The sequence below is a fragment of the Panthera tigris genome, chromosome E1, assembly GCF_018350195.1.
Source record: "Panthera tigris isolate Pti1 chromosome E1, P.tigris_Pti1_mat1.1, whole genome shotgun sequence".
NCBI lineage: Eukaryota > Metazoa > Chordata > Mammalia > Carnivora > Felidae > Panthera > Panthera tigris.
The window spans coordinates 12285949-12307634 of NC_056673.1; the positions used below are offsets into that span (position 1 = coordinate 12285949).

The following is a 21686-nucleotide window of genomic DNA, read 5'->3' on the forward strand; positions in this document are numbered from 1 at the left end:
ACCACACAAAAGAACACAGTCAAGGGCATGGCAGGCCTGGCTAATGGGCCTTCCGGTGTGCTGTGACCTAGCAAGGCTGAAGGAGAATTCTGATGACCATGCTTCTAACGAGAAGAGCCGGACATTTCTTTTCACATGTAAAATGGGATCATGTCAGAGAACGGGATCACAATCACCGTATTGTGTTTTCATCACACGAACGTTGTTTTAACACCAGTGCATGGTCAAGCAGTTGATTTTCAGGATAGACTAATGCTGGTTACAGAAGTTTCCTGATTATCCTCAAATGCTTGGAATAATAATTTAATAATCTTACACAGTGGCTCTTTTCTGTGTGTACGTTGTACTTCGTGCTGGGAAACCAAACCCTACCCGAGCCACGAAGCACTGTTTATTAGGCTTCCCAGGCAAGCACTGAAAGGATCGTGTGTGTGTCTTTCAGGAGAAAACAAATTAAGTACACAAAAAAGCCAGAACCCAAAGCCACGACAGCTGATCGGAACAAGCCGCCTTATTTCAGGTTTGGCTTGCCTCTAAGTTGTAACGTGAGACAACACAGGGCATTTGTGAGAGCAGCTCAGTGACCGGAGAGAGGCTGGGAAGGAGCCGTAGGAGGCCGTTCAACAAGACCTGGAAAAAGTGGACTCTGCTCTTTAACAGAATCCACGGAAGAGAAAAAGAGCCAGTCAGGAATCCCCTACCACCGGCTGTACCAGCCTGGAGGCCACAGGTTACCCCGGCACACTCCAGCTACACTGGGGCGTGCTATCTGAACGGGCCGCATCAGCACCGCGTGGGAACGCGTCAGGAACAGAAACTCCTGACCCCACTCCGCACCCAGCAAAGAGAAACACCAGCAAGCCCTCCAGGGGCTTGCTGTTATTCGGCGGCGTGTTATTCGGTCCTAATCTCCTGTCCGCTGTCCCCTTCCCGAAACTCTCAACCCCACACGCATCTGAGACCCCTGGGGAGGCTGTGACCCTCTGGGGCTGGGCTGTGAGACAGAAGCCAAGATCCAGGGAGCTCCTAAGAGAGATCTGAAAAAGCCCTTGGCTGGACCCAGAAATGAACGTGACTCAGGGTCAGGGAAACTGCCAAGTGTGAAGGTCTGGTTTGTGTTCTCAGCTGTCTGGCTATGTCAGAGCAATGACCAGTCCTTCTGGAGACCCGTGACGGCAGGGAGCCGGTTTTGATGGCGTCTGAAGCATTTTTACAGGCCCGCTGCCACGCTCTTCCACCCCAGCAAGGTCAGAAGACAGCACCCAGAACGTTTCCTCCGCCCTTAAAAACAAACTGTGAAGAACCTCTTGGAGGTATTAACGGCGTGTTTCTCACGGGAGATGAAAACCCCACCAGGTCACCAGGGAGCTGTAGCAGGCCCCCCACCTTTGCAGTGCCGGTGCAGGACGTCCAGCGCCGCGATGAGGAATTCGTGGGCGTCCTGCTGCTCGTACCCCGCCAGGTGCCGGGCGTGAGTCCACACCAGGTGCAGCAGCTTGTACGGGATGTGGGGGGACCGGTGCCCAGAGTAAAACTGCTCAGACACACACACACAAAGAAGGAAATGGGGGGAAAAAAAAAAACCTGTCAGGAATAAATATCATCCTCTGAACACAAAGCACACACAATAAAAAAAATAATTAACTGCCTAGAACTTCTTACGGCTACTCTGACAAAAAATGATTCCAGTTTACTCCCCCACTCTGTTTATGTTGCAAACTGCATTTTTCTCTGGACTCACTGGACTTTTTGAATCTGTCCTCTCCCTTCCGTTTTCTACAGATAAGCCAAAATGATGAATTAGGAGCGCCCAGTATGCAAACCAGGCGGGCAGCTGCTGAGTGGGAGTGAAATGTTGCAGCAAAGGTACCGACAGAAACAGACGAGGCTCCTCTGCCGGACCCCGAAGTACATCCGGGTCCTGTCGACAACCAATGGGGCGGCCGAGCAACTTCAGCCCAGGCACGCTTTTTGGCCACTAGGCGCACAGGATCCAGCTCAAGGATACCTGAGCCCAGGCCTGAGCCCTGTCACGCTCTAAGCGATGGTCAGGGAGACAAGGACAGGCACGACCTGGGAGCAGCCTAGGATCCAAACAGGACAGAACCCGATGACAGAGACGTTCTGGTGAAGCACACTCAGGTCTGGCAAGGGAACAGAAGGTCCACTCTCCTCGAGAACAAAGGAGGGAAGCGGTGTGTGCGTCCACGTGCGCTGCTGTGAATCGGGACGGCAGACCCGTCCCCCAGAGGAGGGAAGCGTGAGATGCCACAGTATTTACAGGCAAATGTCTTCCACCGGCTATGCCCCTTTCCAAGGGCTCTTTCGCATCCTCCCAGCCAGCAGTGTGCCTCGAAGTGATGCCTCCGGTCCCCACCTAACAGTTCCCTTTGGAAAAGGGCGATGTTCCATAGCAAGTGCATATGTTAAACACTCGCTGTGTGAGGTTTCAGAAATCTGCTTCCCTTTATTCCGTCAGCCTTATTATTTTTTTTTTTAAAGGGAGAACACAAGTGGTGACAGAAACGTGACGCTGCCAGAGTCAACCGCGCTCACCTCCTGAAAAAGTGAGGACATCTCACACACCAGACACGAGCTGGGGCTCTGCATTTCACACCGGTGCCTGTCGGAGAGGAAGAAGTCCCGCAGGAGCGGCGTGTGGGTGAGAGCCTGGACGATGCAGTTCATGAAGCACGTGTTTCCAAGGTTGATCAGCCCCCGCAGACCTGGGCAGGAGGCAGACAGGACAGCAGGGCTGACGGGCACTGAACTACACGTCCCACTGAACCCCGATGGCACTGCTGTGCCTCCCTTTACATGTACACGCTCGTTGCCTTTCATGCATTCATTCAAGAGGCAAAAAGAAATGCAGTATTTTCCAATTTTTATGCCACTTTTATGGGAACTGTCCTGAGGAATGTTCACTATCACCCTACCCCTCACTTCAGCTGTTATATTTTGATAGAACTGCTCACAAATATTCTAGAACGATGGAACAGGTCAGAAAGGAGCCTAACAAAACCTATTAAAAAGTTTCTAAAATGTATTCTTGAAGTCTTACGCCAGAGAACCATCTCACACACATCCTTTTCTCTCTCACTGAAGATTATGTACAGCCTCCATTTGGTCAGAATAAACTTGAATCTTTTCCCAGGAGAGACCATCAGGGCCACGGGGCAGGGACCATTTCCGCCCATCACCATTAGGCACGTTAGGCCTACTGCAGCCCCCCCCAGAGGACAGATGCTCCAGAAGTAGTTGGGGGTGGAGGGCAATTGATGGAATGAGTTATACACAGGTTTACAGAGAGCTGTACTATGAGGCCCACCTGTTTACATCTATTGGTAAACCCGGAGAAACAAGCCTCACTGGCAGCGAGGACAGACAACCGGCCGCTCCAAACACTCGCCCACCTACCTATGGTGCAGTTAGAGGTAATCTTTCGCCTTTTCGGGTTGTGTTTCAGCAGTTCAAGCTCCCGTTTGGTTGGTTCCCAAGTTGAAAACTTCTCCCCAACGCCTAAGCGGATGGAAGACAGTTCCAGGCGCCATGAGCTCAAATTTCATCAAGTGTGTTTATAAATAAAAGTGATGGTGATAGAATACTTAATCGGGTTGTATTTCAAAGCGGGGCATCCCATAACACGAGGTCTTTCTAGAACCATATTATATTGCAATGGGCTAAAAAGAACACTTAAAAGGAGTTTCTTTTAGAAAATGTGTGAATAAGTGGTTTTCCGTGAGAAAGAAAGCAATACCTCCAGTTAATGCCACAGTCACACTAATGCCAAGACGGATGTTTTTTCAAAGCCTTTAATCCTTGAATAGAGAGCCTATAGCATCAGCCCTGGGGCGGGGGGGGGGGGAGGCAGTGCTGCACTTGGCACTTAGATGAAGGCTCTCCCGTGAACGAGTGAGTTGACAGGGAGAAAATGCACTCGCCGTTTGAAAATACATGTCGAACAGCCAAAGACAATGGCGTAGATGCCACTAAGTGTCACACTTCATGCAAATACCGATTCACTCAAAGGTACTTGTTCCTTGCAACCTAAAATTTCTGCAAAATTTAATAAACTTTAAAAGATATAATATCTCATTGACGGATGGAATTGTAGAATGACTTTATGTAGAAGAGGTCGATTTTATTCTGGGACATGCATTTCTGAGCTCCTGTGCGTTAAATGTCCTTGCCAAAGAAATGATATATTCGGACTTAGTGGCAACGTTACTAAATTTCTGAGAGGGAAAAGAGTAGGAAGTTGGTAAAGAGACTGTTCTTCGGAAACAATCCTGATCACTGAGAGCACCTGTTTCTATTGTTCTGCTCTCAAAAAATGGGGTTGTTTTAAAAGCAGAGCAATTGGGGACGCCTGGTTGTCTCTGTCAGTCAAGCGTCTGACTCTTGACTTCAGATCAGGTCATGACCTCCGGGTTTGTGAGACCGAGCCCCACATCGGGCTCTGCGCTGACAGTAGGGAGCCTGCTTACGATGCTCTCTCTCTCTCTCTCTCTCTCTCTCTCTCTCTGCCCCTACCCCACTCACACTCATGCTCGCTCTCTCTCACAAAAAAAAAAAAAAAAAAAAAAAAGGCGGAGCAATTAAGGCCAAAAACTGTAAAACAGAGATGTTCTCCTTGTGAGCAGTGATGAGAACCGTCACCAGTTGAGAAATGCTCACCAGCCACACGGGGTAAACTACACCTACTACCATTGAAACCTGTGAGCATCTGCCTAAAGAAAGAAAAATAAATCAAGGAACCAAAAAATACATCAGTGAACAATAAAGAAAACCGCTGCATAATGTTTGTGTCCATCCCCGACAGCACCCCTTGAAGAGAGCCCGTGTGAGGCCAGGGAAGCGACAGCAACGGAGAACCCCACGCTGGTACCATAGCCACTGTGAGAGCAGAAAACATATACTGGTCTCTGCCCCGGGTTGCTGGCACAGAGCTCCCCAAACTCTTGTAACCTCCTAAGTGATAAGAGCGTAAGCATTGGGAGCAGCTTCTGTTCTAATGAGGTGACTCTCGGTGGGTTCCTGGAGGCGGGCTGGTTGCCAGAAAGACCAAGCCTCGATGAGAAGCTTGGAAGGTTCAGCTCCCTCCCCACGCACCTGTCTGGCCAGTCACCTGACCTGCCTCTCGCCTACAGGAGGGAGTGAGCAAATCAGAACCCAACCTGCAAAAACCTAGCTGCGATCCTAGCTCTCTAACGCTCACTTTCTCCCTAGATGTTGGTCTTTCTCTTGGGAAGTTCTGCCCTTCAGACACACGAGGGGATGCAGGACTAACAGACAAATCAGGCACACAAATCTAGGCCAAACCAAACCTTGCATTTTCCAAGCCTTCCGCTGTTCCTCTTTGGCGATGATTTCCATGTCTTTGTCGTATATGTAGTCCTGACACAAAAAGCAGTAGATCCCTCCATACATGAGATCTATGGCTGCAAAGAGAATGGAGGGAAGAGATCAGATTTAATTACAAATGTACAGGTAATGCTTAAGGTCACAAATGAAACCCCTAAGTGTTTTAGACATTTCACTGTTTATACCATTTCCCTACTCTCGAATCATAGAACCCACCTGTTGCAAAATGATTGGTCCCTCCCATTCAGACCTCTATCCCAAGCATGTGGGGTGTATACTAAGCAGGTGTATTTTCCCCCGGAAGCTCCTATGAAGGGCTGAGGAACCCAAGAGAGGGGTCAACGTCCACATCTCACAAAGAACCTAACTCTAAAGTATCAGGACCTTCTGTCTTTTCTCTGAAAGAGTGGGGTTTTTTTTTATTTTTAAACACAGGGGAATTTTATTTATTTATCTTGTAATGTTTATTTATATTTGAGAGAGTGAGAGAGACAGAGTGCCTGTGGGGAGGGGCAGAGAGAAAAGGAAACAGAATGAGAAGCAGGCTCCAGGCTCTGAGCTGTCAGCACAGAGCCCAACATGGGGCCTGAACTCACAAACTGTGAGATCATGACCTGAGCTGAAGCCAGGCGCTCAACCAACTGAGCCACCCAGGCACCCCGAAAGAGTGGGATTTAAAACAAGGGAGAAATTTCATGGAGTACGATCAGCTCCTAAGGATTCTCGGCCACCTGACACATATATCTATATGTTTTACTATATCTAGAATTCCTACAGGATTACAAAAAGGAACACAACAGCTACCGGCCTACTCTCACTTCAAGGACAGCTGTAAAATACGCTCTAACCAGAGAATCTTGACTTCCTGACCCACAGAGCTGACTGCTGCTCTCACGCATTTTCTCAACCACCTCATCTATAGAACCCGGCCCTTAGTTACTACATTAGAAAGTAAGATAAAGTCCTTTAAGCACCTGGAAGAAAGGTACTATCTCCACTCAACAGTTAAAAAGAATGTTTTTGGCTGAGATTCACCAAGATGTTTGACAGGCAATGCAGCATGGAGGCTTTACAGATTTACAGAAACTGGTATTAATCCTAGTTCTGCCATGTACCTTTATGGACCTCTGATAAATTACTCCACTTCTCTGAGCCTCAGTTTCCTCTTTGGTATAATGGTGATAGTAACAGCACTAACACCTCATAGGTTTGTGTGATAATTTTATAACGTCACAGTACACCTAGTATACGGTAGTGTCTTCATAAATCACAGCTCTGATCACATTCCGTGCCTTAAGTTACTATGACACAGATCGGTAATACTCTGGTGGATCTCTGAAGTCCTCTGTAGCAGGTGTACGAAGGCTCAGTTTAAGAATCACAATCTACCCTCGCCCCTCCCCGCAAACTGACAAAATTCCTACAAATTCTTTGAAAGTCCCCATCAAAGCTTTGCGGACAGCTCGGTTCCTCCTCGGCACTTCGTATTCCTTGAATGGGAAAAGTTCCTGGTGTGGAGATACCAAAGCCAGAGACAGACTACAATGAGGTGGTACAGAAATTTTCAGGAAAGCAGAGACATTCCATACAAAATATGCCAGGGGTGCCTGGGTGGCTCAGTCAGTTGAGATTCCGCCTCTTGATTTCAGCTCAGGTCATGATCTCATACTTCGTGAGATCGACCCCATGTCAGGCTGTGCACAGACAGCATAGAGTCTGCTTGGGATTCTCTCCCCCTTTCTCTCCCCCACGTGCTCTCTCAGTCTCAAAATAAATAAATAAACATAAATAAACAAATAAAGTGCCAAGCATGCAACCAACAGCTCAACTACCAGCCTGGGGAAGGCATTTAAACATTTCAACGTGTGTTCAACTCGTCCTAGACAAGGTCTTCTTCAAGGCACCTTTCCACACCCTTTCCACACCCTTCACTCACTGTGTAAAATGAATGAGGTCAGCTGGGGTGCCAAGACCACTCCGTGGGGGAAGAACAACCTTTTCAACAAATGGTGGTAGGATGACCAGAAATCCAAAAACAAAAGAATGAAGCTCAACCCTTACATCATATACAAAAATGAACTCCGAATGCATCAGCAACCTCAATAAAATGCTACAAGTATAAAACTAGTAGAAGAAAACATAGAGGCTAAGTCTTCATGACCTCAGATTTGGCAATGGACTCTTAGGTTTGACAACAAATACACAAGCAACTAAAGAAAAAAATAGGTAAGTTGGACTTCATCAAAACTAGACTTTCTACACCAACGGATATTATTAAGAAAGTGAAAAGACAACCCACAGAATAGGGAGAAAATATCTGCAAATCACGTCTCTGCTAAGGATTCGCTATCCAGAAGATATATACATATATCTCCAAGGTGTGTGTGTGTATGTGTGTGTGTGTGTGTGTGTGTATTTCCAAAAAATATATATATACATACACACACACACACATCTCAGAAAGTACAACAAAGAGACAAACAGCTCAACCCAATTAAAAACATGAACAAGTGACTTGAATAGACAGTTCTCCAAAGAAGATATATGAAGGACCAAGAAGCACATGAAAAAATATTTACCATCACTGGTCATTAGGAAAATGCAAATCAAAGCCACAATTAGACACCACTTCACACCCATCATGGTGGCCAGAGTTATTAAAAAAAGAAAGAAAAGAAGTGTCGGTGAGCATGTGCAGAAACAGCAACACTCAGGCACTGCCGGCAGGAACGTAAAATGGTGCAGCCACTGTGGGCAAGTTTGGTGGCTCCACAAAAAAGTCAACACGGAAATATCCTGTGACACCGCTAATTCGCTCTGGCGAATCCGCTCTAGGTATACATCTTAGAAAAATGTAAACGTATGTCCACATAGAAACTTACACATGGATGTTTATCACAGCCTTATCATAAGGGCCCAAAGGTGGAAACAACCCAAATATCCATTAATGGATACAAACATAAGCAAAATATGGAAGGTCCACACAATGGAGTGTTTCTCAAACATACAGCGCACGGGCTACTGACACATGCTACGGTGTGGATCAGCCCTGGAAACGTGCTAAGAGAGAGAAGCTGGACACAAAGGGTCATATACCGTTTAATTCCTGTTATGAAATATTCAGAATGGGCAAATCCAGAGAGACAAAAAGCAGATTAGCGAGTGCCAGGCATTGGAGGGAGGAAAGAATTAGTTCCTGGAGGTGGGGTATTCTTGTGAGATGACGACGAGGTTGGAGAGTAGAGGGAGGGGTGGTGGTTGCACAACTGGTGAGTGACGAAAAGCCGCTGGATTGTATGCTTTCAAATGCTTCATTGTACATCATGTGAGTTTCACCTCAACATAAAATTTAAAAGCCCAAAGCAACACCTCCCATCAAGGTAGCTCCCCCGGAAAATTATTTCATAGTCAAGATGAGGGTACACTGGCTTCCTTGGGAATTCCCAAAGCCAACAGCTCACAGAAGCACCGTGCATGCACCATGCAAGGTCCTTTTCTGTTTGGTCGCAGGGTAACCTCAAGAATGGAGGAAAAACACCGGCGATTCATAAGCGAACTGATATCCCACACCCACCAACACATGCTCTAACTCTTGAAAGACACACGCACACACAGAACAAAGCTAAAGGCATTACTTTTGCACCTCTGTGGCTCATACAGACCAAATCTAAGTACCCTTGGACTCAGCACAAAACTAGACCTGCATGAAATTAGAAGGTACGAACACAAAGCAGCTCCGAGTCTGTCACCTGACTCTGCTGTACCCGCCCCACAGCTGGCTGGAATATTCCAACACCCAGTTTGGGACACCAACCCGGACAGGTGGAAGCATACCAGCAAAGCTGAGTGACTACCCCGAAAGAGGGGAAGTTCTCTTCCCTGAAGTGTGTATTTATCACACTGCATTAAGGCGACTTGATAGGGCAGGACCTCAGACTGCTGTCAGACCCTCCTCGTCCCATGCCACACTCGCCCGTCCCTCCACAAGACCTCCGACAATGGCCTTACTCTACCAATACTCTGTTTTTAAGTGCATCGTCCACAATATTCAGACAAGACTCAGTTTAGGCCTCCGTGCTACTCCAACGAAAACCTGGATGCCTGATGAGAACTTCAGGTCTCAACATCGTACTACCACATATCCCCTGGGAGGCAGAACGAGTGGGCCACCAGGAAGTCGAGGCCCCTCGCTCCCCATACCACTGCTCAATCACTTTGCCCTTGAACATCCTGCGAAATACTCTGTATGAAAGGACGACCAGAGTATCGCCAGCCTAGAAGTTGCTCTGGAGATGACGGGCGGGAGCAGCAGTTGGGACGCACGGGGCGGAGGACGGGCAGGTGACCTCCTAAGTGGGGGAAACGGAGACCAAACCGCCAGGCAGGACCGGGGCTGCCCATCCCCGTTCTTCTCCTCCAGCACTTTGCCGCTTCGGCCTCGCTCTCCTGTGCCCGCCACCCTCCTGTCCACCTGGACACAGAAACTAATTCTAGCTTTTGGTTAAACACATACACGTGCAATCTCCAATACGTTCACGGACTCAAACGCAGCACAGAACTGGATCTCTCTCCGATTTCAAGGTTTTGTGTCTGAAAGCAAGCCTTCTAAAACTTACTCATTCCAGCAGAAGTAGAGAACGAGTGTATCAATCAGGTTAAAGATGAACGCATTTCTGAAGTGATTTTTGTAGACGATCCTGCGTAACAATGTAATTCTTCAGATAGCTTTTTCAAGTGCAAATATACTTCCAATTCTCCATAACCCTCTAACCACATGGAATCACAGCCCGGGCATAACAGCAGAGCCGCCTAAACGGGGCTGGTCGGAGAACAGATACGGCAGCAGACTCCTCATTTGTACCGGTAAAAGCAAAGATCTACAGTAAGTGAGTACTACAGAGTTTGATCACATCCACACGGTCCTGACCAGTGTCTTTTGCCTCTGGTTACTCAATGTAAGAAGAGATCACGAACTACCTTGTTCCTCTGTGGACAGAGCTCATGACAGCACTATTAGGTCCATTAGTTCTCCTTCCAAAAAGGCCAACGAGCTCAATGTCACAACCTGAACCCCTAGCTCCAAGCACCCTTTTCACTCAGGCTCACTCTAAGTTGTTACTTACAAATAAGTCCAGCAGAGAGGACTGAGTCCTTACGTTCCATTTCTACTACCTAAAAAGGCCCAAAAATACCTTTAACTGGCATTGCCGAGCCGCCGTGAAGTAATAGCTCTTTGGCCTGGACCTCGTGAAAGTGACTTCCTTAAGGCCAGCCGAAGAGCCTCCCCATCACTCAAGAGAAAACATCACACATACTAAAGGAGAGAGACACTTAACGAACACGGTCAGAAAAGAAAGCCAAGAGCAAAACGCCGCTTCGTGTAATTTCCAGACTGTGCGACAGCTTGAACCTGCAACTACACGAGACAATTGATCTTGATGCCACGGTGCCGTCAGCCTTTTCGTGACTCTGTATTATTGAGAACCATGAAAATCCATCACAGGAAGCAATAAAAATCACTCAACTCCACGCTGGCGTTAATAACTAACATTGCAGGGTTCCTGTTTGGCTCAGTCGGTTAAGAGTCTGACTCCTGATCTCAGCTCAGGTCACCATCTCACGGCTGGTGGGTTCGAGCCCCACACCGGGCTCTGTGCTGATGGCACAGATATTAACATCCACTTGAGAGCCCCAAGGCCAGCTGGGTGCATAAGCCTGTTGAGTTCATCTGTTCATCCACTCGCCCCTGGAGTTGCACGAGGACTTCAGACAGGGCCCCGGATGAGCTGGGAGCCACGACTCAGGGAACAGCAGGCCGGGTAGTGGCCGTCCCCACACCAGGGACGCTATTCAGAAGGCGCCTTACCCAGGTTGTGCCGCTTGGACTTCGCATGCTCGTGAATATGTTTCTTTGTGAAACAGCCAAAGAAGACACAGTGCAGGCAGGAGTGGAGCCTGTTCAGGTGGACACCACAGACGTGACAGACACACGACTTTGCCTGAAATTGAGAGAAGAGAGTTAAGAGCCAGCACATGGCACGACAGGCCTTCTTACCGAGAAAGCGGTCGAGCAAAGTGACCGATGTGGGGAAAGGAAATCACAGCATACCCTGTATGACCTGAGAGACCCTCCGTTAATCCTTTCAACTGCCCCAAAATGTACATTAGCTCATTTAGCTCAAAACTAGGTCCATGTAAAAAACCTTAGCCCAGGGGCACCTGGGTGGCTCATTCAGTTCAGCATCCAACTTCAGTTTGGGTCATGATCTCAAGAGGGGCAGGTTCGAGCCCCACGTCGGGCTCTGTGCTGACAGCTAAGAGCCTGGAGCCTGCTTCGGATTCTGTGTCTCCCTCTCTCTCTGCCTTTTCCCTGCTTGTGCTCTGTCTCTATCTCTCAAAAATAAACAAACGTTTAAAAAAAAAAAAAAAAAGCTCATTTACCACGTAAAGCTTGAGGAGCCATCAAAGTCTTCGTGTTCTCCTCCTGAGTCCCGGCAGGGCACCCCAACCCTCTCAGCTCCTATCCCCACCCCAGCCCGGCGGCTCCAAGCCTAGTCACCCTTACCATGGATGTCACTGCGCGTTTGATATTCCAGGTCACAAGACCACAGCAAAGTTAGAAGCAATCAACCAACCAACACACAGGGACGTTGAGTCAAAGTGATACAGAAGAAGAAGAAAAAGAAACAGTTTGTTGCCAAGAACTAGACCACAGAAACCTAAAACTCTAATCTCAGCAATTGTGAGTAGGATTCTCATACACCCAACCACCCAAGAACGCCACTGCCTTCTCGCACAATATGACAACCACACCGTAGTCACTATAAACTCCCTGCAGATTATCAAATTCAATTTCCAACCTCCGAGACGGCAGCACGGAATACAAGTCTCTTCTGTTCTGACAGGTGGGCAGGAAGCAGGGAGACGGAGGAAAGTGGAAAATGAACAGGGTCCGGGGAAGGGAAGGTTACAACAGAAAGGGCTGCCCACACAAGCAATCCGTACTACCCGCCACATGCACTCTAGACCCTGGTGCCGGGGGTTTCAGAGGACTTAACCTCATTCAGTCCTCACAACCCTCCCACCCCCCAACCCACCCGGGGTGGGGGAAAGGCTTTAGGCTCTTCCGACACCCGAAGAAAGTTATTGTATATGCTTGTGACCATGGGGGTGGGGGACACAGGGAGAACGTGGACTAGGACGCGCCTGCCCCGGCAGCCCCCTCACCCTGGAGGCAGCCTACTCCTAAGCTTCACTCTGCACACACAAGAAGAAGGCAAGTGCCAAGCCCAGGGGTGACAGGCTGTGCCTTCACCTAGAACAGAGGGTGTGGAGGGAGGAGAGGGTCTGGGGACTAGGCTCAAACCACATTTACTGTAAAACACGAACCACAGTTTTTACTTAGATGGAAGCTGCCTTATGGGCAGGGAGGGTGCACGGATGTAACTCCTTGAAGACAACAGAGCCTAGTGCCTGAAGCCCGAGGTCGGAAGACAAATTAGGTGAGCCAGAACCGTACGCACGCTGTGGCCGAATCGCAGACGTTTCTGCACGTCAGGTTCTCCGAATGCCCACCCAGCCGGGAGCTGGGGAGAGATCCAGATCCTGCCCAGGAACACGGGATGGAACAAGGCCCGAGGGGCATCCCGAGGACCACAGACCCACACCACTCTCAGGGTGCCAAGGCTGATCCATCACCTTTCAGCTGCTGGTAGTTTCATCTCTGGGCCCAAATTTAAACCTGATCGTTAAGGGGCGCCTGGATGGCTCAACCGGCTAAGCGTCCGACTTTGGCTCAGGTCAAGATCTCGAAGTTCGCGAGTTCGAGCCCCGCATCAGGCTCTGTGCTAACAGCTGATTCTGCAGCCTTCTGATTCTGTGTCTCCCTCTCTCTCTCCCCTTCCGCGTTCACACTCAGTATCTCTCAAAAATAAACATTAAGAAATAAATAAATAAACCTGATCATTAAAACCGTATTTCTTCTTGGGGAAACAATTACTCTCAATGGTCAGTACTTATGTTTGTTAATACGAAGAAGCTACCTCTGAGAACCCCGTAATGCACGCCCCCAATGCACGACTTCCCAGTAACACCACCACGGACACGTGGGGCCCGGTAATTCTTTGCGTGTGTGCGGGAGGGTGTGGGGTGTGGGGTGTTTCCTGGGCACCACGGGATGGCCAGCGGCATCTCTGGCCTCTGCCCACGAGATCACAGGTGGCACCCTCCCGCCGGTTGAGAGCCACCAGCCTGAAGCAAGGCCACAGGACGCTGCGGTCTGTGTGGAAGACTTTTCTGAAGTGCCGTAGTAATACAGTTAGCAGTTGTATCATCTATTTATTCTTCCAGTGACAAATCGAAGAGATTAATTCACTGTAACTGCTTTCAGGAATACAGAGGACGTTTTTAAATTACATATACGATTATATTTGATGTAAACAAATGATATAGGTATCAAGGAAAATTCCCCGTTAGTTATAAATACTATAAGACAACAGATTCCTGGAGATTCTTAGTTACCACCACAAGCTAGAATCTGTCTGCCATTCGCTACAATTACAGATAGAAAGAAAAGGAAAGATTAAGAGGTATCCTTTATTTTTACCACTCAGGATATTTTAAAGGCATTATCATGATTTTAAAAAATTCCTCTAAGAACTTGAAACAGTAAATCCAATTCTATAGAACAAGAAAATTCAACAGTAGCATTGCCCTGAAAACAGAAGCTTATCTGAATAATTACATAACTATCACACATTAATTTTCCCTTAAAACACACAAAAAGGTTGTTTTGGGTTTTTTTTAACGTTTATTATCGAGACAGAGCATGAGGATGGGAGGGGCAGACAGAGGAGGAGACACAGAATCCGAAGCAGGCTCCAGGCTCCGAGCTGTCAGCACAGAGCCCGACGTGGGGCTCGAACTCACATACCGCGAGATCATGAGCTGAGCCAAAGTCAGACACTCAACCGACTGAGCCACCCAGGCGCCCCTACACACAAACAGTTTTTAAAACAGATAAAAATTAAACTCTGAATTTTAAATGTAAAAATATGCCACCTGTTCTTTTGCAGAATTTCATGAAAGAAAAATCTACCTAAAGAAAAAGATCTTGGGGCGCCTGGGTGGCTCAGTCGGTTGAGCGTCTGACCTCGTCTCAGGTCATGATCTCGCAGTATGTGAGTTCGAGCCCCGCATCGGGCTCTATGCTGACTGCTCAGAGCCTGGAGCCTGTTTCAGATTCTGTGTCTCCCTCTCTCTCTGACCCTCCCCCGTTCATGCTCTGTCTCTGTCTCAAAAATAAATAAACGTTAAAAAAAAAAAAGAAAAAGAAAAAGATCTTAGCTGCACAAAAAGAAACCAGCAATTACAAAGAAGCAGATCAGCTCCAACTAAAAACACAGAAGGGGCGCCTGGGTGGCTCAATCGGTTAAACTTCTGACTTCAGCTCAGGTCACTATCTCATGGCTTGTGGGTTCAAGCCCCGTTTGGGTTTAGTGCTGACAGCTCAGAACCTGGAGCCTGCTTCAGATTCTCTCTCTCTCTCTCTCTCTCTCTCTCTCTCTCTCTCTCTCTGCCCCTCCCTGCTTGTGGTCTCTCTCTCTCAAAAACAAAACAAAACAAAACAAACCCCACAAGTAAATAAACAGTTAAGCACACAGAAATTGATCATGTCCTGATACTATCAGGTCAGGGAAAGAAAGCCTAAAATACAAATAAATACACACACATATTCAATATTCAGCTAAATCTCTTCATTTAAATAAAGTTCATGCTCAATACTTTTTTTTTTAAGTTTTATTTATTTTGAGAGAGAAAGTGCATGAATGGGGGAGGGGCAGAGGGAGGGAGGGAGGGAGCGGAAGAGAGAGAGAGGGAGAGAGAGAGAGGGAGAGAATCCCAAGCAGGCTCTGTGCTGTCAGCACCAATTAAGCCACCCAGGTTCCCTGCCCCCAGCCCCCACCCCCGCCACTCAATACTCCTTTTAAGGCAGCAAATCAGATTTTATTACATGGTGCGCCCCTGACATGTTCACCACTGATGTATGTCACAAATCTATTATCCATAAACACGAATGACTTTGCCACACACCCTGGCCATGAACAATTCTTGAACTGGCATTTGAACATAAATGGACACCTTTTATAAGCCACTGACTCTAACACCAAGGGGGTCAAGTGAGAAAGAATGGGAGCCAGCTTGAGGAATTCCCACTAGGCAATTCTGGTACAATTTGAACATAAAAATGAATACGAATGGATTACAGTGCACCTGGGTAGCTCAGTCAAACAACGGACTCTTGATCTAGGCTCAGTTCATGATCTCAGTTTGTGAGATCGAGCCCTACACAGGGGTCTGTGTGAACAGGGTGGAGCCTGCTTGAGATTCTCTCCCTCCCTCTCTCTCAAAATAAATACTTGAAGAAAAAAAAATGGATTATACACTGAATAAGAAAGAATCCCCAAGTCCATTCTGATATTACTACATACACACACACACACACAAACACAGTCTTAACAGACTTGTTCACAGGAGAACTCCCAACTAATCAACATAGTAGGAAGGACAAAAATACAAATGCAGAATCTTCACTTTATAATCATCACGGTAATAATGGGTTCAGGCAAGAATCAGCCATGGATGCTAAAAATACTGGGTCACTCACAATAGTTAGAAAGAAGAAGAAAGATCCCAATGTCCATTAAAGGATGAATGCATACACAAAATATTACATATATACAACGGAGTATTATTTGGCCATAAAAAAGAATGAGGTTCTGATACCTGCTACAACATGGATGAACCTTGAAAACATAATGCGAAGTTGAGAGAAGCCAGACACAAAAGGTCACATATTGTGTGATTCCATTAATATAGAATGCTCAAAAGAGGTAAATCCAAAAAGACAGAACAGACATTAGAGGCGGCCAGGGGCTGGGGAGAGAGAGAGATTGGGGAGCAGATGAAAGTGATTTGAAAGTTGGTAGAGATAGGATGGTGACTGTACAACATTATGAATACATTGAATTGTTCATTTTATTTTTTATTTTCAAATTTTCAATTTTATTTTACTTACTTATTTTTTATTTTAAATTTTTTTTTTCAACGTTTTTTATTTTAGTTTTGGGACAGAGAGAGACAGAGCATGAAGGGGGGAGGGGCAGAGAGAGAGGGAGACACAGAATCGGAAACAGGCTCCAGGCTCCGAGCCATCAGCCCAGAGCCTGACGCGGGGCTCGAACTCACGGACCGCGAGATCGTGACCTGGCTGAAGTCGGACGCTTAACCGACTGCGCCACCCAGGCGCCCCACTTATTTTTTATTTTAAAGAGAGAGAGAGAGCGCACGCGTGCGCACAAGCAGGGGAGAGAGGATCCCAAGCAGGCACCATGCTCAGTGTGGAGCCCAATGCAGGGCTCAATCCCGTGACCTGAGCTGAAATCAGGAATCAGACACTCAACTGAATGAGTCACCCAGGTGCCCCATGAATACTTCATTCTAAAGTGGTTATTTTTTAAGTTATGTGAATTTCAACTCAATTTTAAAAAGATACACCGTATACACTGTATGTTAGCCAACTTGACAAATTATATATTTTATTTTTTTATTAAAAAAATATTTTTTAATGTTTATCTTTATTTTTGAGACAGAGAGACACAGAGCATGAGCAGGGGAGAGGCAGAGAGAGAGGGAGACACTGAATCAGAAGCAGGCTCCAGGCTCTGAGCTGTCAGCACAGAGCCCGATGCCGGGCTCGAACTCGTCAACTGTGAGATCATGACCTGAGCCGAAGTTGGACGCTCAACCGACTGAGCCACCCAGGCGCCCTGACAAATTATGTTTTAAAAAATACACTAAATGACTTACATATCCGTGTGTGCATGCCCGAGTACACATGTGGATGTGTGAACATATGTCTGTATATAAGTGTACTGGGGCACTAGATATTTAATTTCAAAGTATCACCCCAGAGATCACTTCTGTTAATTGAAAAGGCAAAAGAGAACTCTGGCCAACAAACACCACCTCATTCAAACCCTAACGTTCCCCAAAACAAACAACTGCTGAATCTAGACAGATGTGTATGATACTCATTTTAGTATTCTTGCTATTTCTGTAGGTTTCATATTTTTTAAAATAAATCAAGGGAAAACAACTATTAATACATACCTTAAGACTCAATTAACTCCATTCCTAAGTTTAGGTATAAGAGAAATGGGAACTTACACATGACAGAAATACATGTATCAAGGACACGAAAAGACACATAAAAGAATATCGTAATGGTAATACCCCAAATGTGGAAATAATAAAATATTCATCTGTAGCAAGAAGAATAAGCCGTGGTAGAGCCATGAGTGGGTACCAGAGCAACGAAAAGGAATTCATGGTACATCCAGCAAGGGTACATCCTCACCACATGGTACATCCTCACATGGTACATTCATGGTACATCCTCACAACAGAGCACGGAGGCGGCTGGCCACAGAAAATTACATACTGCCTGCTACCGTCAAACAAAGTCCTAACGCCAGCAGAGGTGATTTCGTGGTCACGCATGGGTGGATAGTAGATTCTCCTGAGGGAGGAGGGTTGGGACCAGGAAGGGGATCAAAGGGGACACCTGGAGCGTTGGGTGTCAACTCTCCTCTGTGCGGCCAGGACACGAACATGTTCACTTCACAGAAATTCACCAAGGAGTATGCTTCTTCAAGAGGAGAAATAAAAAGGGGCCCCGGGTGGCTTAGTCGGTTGAGCGTCCAACTTCGGCTCAGGTCATGATCTTATGGCTTATGAGTTCGAGCCCCGCACCGGGCTCTGTGCTGATGTTTCAGAGCCCGGAGCCTGCTTCGGATTCTGTGTGTGTGTCTCTCTCTCAAGAATAAATAAAAAACATTAATATAATAAAAAAATTAAAATTAACAGGAATAAAAACCCATAATACAAAATAATAAACAGAGAGATAATATATATGGTTAAGCTGAGAAACACAAACCAGATACTATGAAATCTACAAGGAGAACCACATCAGGTGAGTGAACACTGGGGAAGTCAGAAAGGTCTGTATACAAGAGCAGAAAGCTCAATTCCATGGAATTCTATAGAACAAGTGTTTCTTACAAGGGGTGTGAACTCAGTTCATATGGAGTCAAGAGAATTAACTCAAAATGGGAAGCCCTGCCATCACTAAGAACAAGGAAAAGCGTTTCCACATGGACCTAATCGCTTCCTCTGGGTGACCATTGTTCATGTGTGTAAAACCCAGGACACTCAACTGCAGGGCACCTACCAGTGAAGGCCTTTTACTGAGTTGATGGATTCAACAATTAAGAGACCAGTTCTCAGGGCACCTGGGTGGCTCAGTCAGTTGAGCATCCAACTTTGGCTCAGGTCATGATCTCACAGTTTATGAGTTCAAGCCCCACATCTGGCTCTGCTCTGGCAGTGCAGAGCCTGGCTGGGATGCTCTCTTTCTCTATCAAAATAAATAAAGTAAAAATGTGGACACGTATCCACCTCATACAGCTATTACGAGGGTTAAAAGATTCGATGCTTTTCATGGACGGAGAACACTGCCCATAGGGTTTGTAAGGCTGACAGTGGCTCCCTAAAAGGTGTGTCCCTGTCTTAATCTCCAGAACCTGTGAATGTTACCTTAGTTCAAAAAAGTATTTTGCATATGTAATTAAGGGTCTTGAGATGAGAGGATACCTGATGATCTGGGATGGCCCTAACTGCCATCCTGAGTGTCCGTGAAGGAGACGCAGAAAGACCCCATACACAGGAAAGAAGGCAAGTTGAAAGAGGAGGTCAGAAACTGGAGGGGATGGGGCCGGGTCGACCACAGGCCAGGAGTGGTTCCCCTGTCCCCAGAGCCCCCTGGAGGGGCGTGGTCCTGCCAACACCAGATTCTGGGATCCTGGCCTCCAGAACTTGTTCTAAACCAGTTTGTGGTCACTTGCTAAAGCAGCTGCAGGAAATAATACAGGGTTGACATTAGCTATTATTATTCTAACTCCCGCAAAGGCTAGACACCCCTGCACCACACACCGGCCATCTGAGTGGGCCAGGGAGAGGCACAGGGACATCTGCTTTCTGGAACAGTTGGCTGCCGCAGACGGCAGGTTTCCTCGATCAGCTGATCTTACAGCTTCCTGCCAGGGAGGCACTGCACACAGTCCTGGATCTGCAGAGCCAGAGGGATTCCGGAGGCTGGTGGGGGATCCAGGAAACTCAACCTGGAATCTACTGCTCGTGGAGTCCTCGAAAAGATTTTTGTATGAAATCCCTTTCTCCTAGGAGTTACTTCAAGTAGATTCAGGAGCCCACAAGTAATCCTGAAATGCAACGGGGATTTTTATCGATAGGAGAAGCAGATAGGATCAATGATTTAACAGTTTTGTTTGCAGCTATAGGGATGGGGCTAGAGAGGACTGTGCTAGGCAAAATAACATAGGATTTCACTCAAGTGTGGAATTTAAGGAACAAAACAAACGAACAAAGGAAAAAAAAAAAGAGAAAACAAACCAAGAAAGACTCCAAACTATAGATAACTAATGGTCCCCAGAGGGAAGGTGGCTGGGGGTGTGTTAAATGGGTGCTGGGGGTGGGGTGGGGCAAGGTGGCTCAGTAGGTTAAGCATCCGATTTCTGGCTCAGGTCATGATCTCACTGTTCATGAGTTGGGCCCAAGTCAGGCTCTGTGCTGACAGCTGGGAGCCTGGAGCCTGCTTCGGTTTCTATGTCTCCCTCTTTCTCTGCCCCTTCCCTGCTCACACTTTGCCTCTCCCTGTCTCAAAAACAAACATTAAAAATTTTTAATTAAAAAAATAGGTGCCAGGGGTTAAGGAGGGCACTTAGGATGAGCACCGGGCGATGTACAGGTGTTGAATCACTGTATTTTACACCTGAAACGAGTATTACAGTGTATGTTAATTAACTGGAATTTAAATAAAAACTCAAACTGGCGCCTGGATGGCTCGGTCGGTTGAGCATCAAACTTCAGCTCAGGTCTGACCTCACCATTCATGCTGACAGCTCAGAGCCTGGAGCCTGCTTCAGATTCTGAGTCTCCCTCTCTCTCTGACCCTCCCCCGCTCACTCTCTGTCTCTCACTCTCACTCAAAAATAAACATTAAAAAAAAATAAAAACTTAAAAAAAAAAACAGTTCTGAGTTTACACAGTACAAGAAATGCACTGAAAGTCCATTCATTTGGCCCCAATATTAACAGCATTTCTTTGGATACCTTAATCTCTATTATCTCCTTTCTCACACCCTCCTCACTACCCCAAGAAGGACCGGAGGGGGCAGAAGGCGCATGGATGGCCCTTTAAGTCAAATACAGGTGGACTCACCCATAGGATGACTCAGGTGTGCAGTGAATTTTGAGTCCAACTTAAAGAAAACTACAAACAGGAGACAGCACCTTAAGAACTAATGCACACTTCAAATATTACCCGTGACCGGAACTACTACTGGTCTATTAAAATCTGACAATTGTAAAGAAGGTATGTTTAATTGTTACGCATTCTCTTCAATGACTTTTTCAAGGGCTCAATATACTGTTTTACCATCATAGACTCTGATCTAAGCAAAGGGACAGGAAGATGCAACATTTTCTACATGAACTGAGGCACTAAAAGGCAAAGACGTAACTGAAATTAAACAATCTCCTCAAATTTCCCAGTCTCAGAAAGCAAGACTTGGGCCTTTGAATCTCAACTAAAATAGATTTAGTCCAACTCCTTCAAGGTACAAATGTGGCAGCGACATCACTGTGATATAAGAAAATACATACTGTATTCTGGTCTTCCTTCAAAGTTCCAAGCACAGAGCTCCTAAACCCCTTGGAATGTTTAAGTGATGAGATTGAAAAGGGTGTCTTTTGTTATTGAAACAAGTCCCTTTCAACCAGTAAGTGATCTTAATGAGGGGATAAAGCTCAGGGAGAGCCTCAGGGTGGGGTCTGGATGTTAGGGAACCAACAGTGTGATCAGAGGGCTGGAACTTTCAGTCCTATCCCAACCTCCACCAACGGGCCAATGATTTGATCAATCATGTCTGTGTAATGATTTGATCAACGCCTGCTTGATCGATCATACCTTAACTGATCGTTATGAATGAAGCCTTCATAAAAATGCTAACAGAAAGGGTTCAGAGGGCATTGTGTGTTGATTGATGCACCCACGCCCTGGGAGGGTGAAGCACCCTCCCCTGAGACCCTCCCGGGATCCAGGACCCTCATGTGCCCAGGACCCTCCCGGACCCCATCCTAAGCACCTCTTCATCTGCACCCTTTGGAGTATCTTTTAAAATAATC

The 21686-nt window shown here is 46.7% G+C and overlaps 1 protein-coding gene across 1 annotated transcript in view; it reads right to left on the minus strand.

The window, feature by feature from the left end:
* The window catches only part of USP22 (ubiquitin specific peptidase 22), a 45391-nt gene that overhangs the window by 15951 nt on the left and 7754 nt on the right, over nucleotides 1–21686 (minus strand). Inside the window, exons 2-6 of the mRNA XM_042966324.1 lie at nucleotides 11231–11363; nucleotides 5328–5441; nucleotides 3418–3519; nucleotides 2557–2726; nucleotides 1387–1534 (exon numbers count right to left, since the gene is read on the minus strand). Of these exons, the coding sequence (XP_042822258.1) occupies nucleotides 1387–1534; nucleotides 2557–2726; nucleotides 3418–3519; nucleotides 5328–5441; nucleotides 11231–11363 (667 nt within the window). The remainder of the gene's footprint in view (nucleotides 1–1386; nucleotides 1535–2556; nucleotides 2727–3417; nucleotides 3520–5327; nucleotides 5442–11230; nucleotides 11364–21686) is intronic.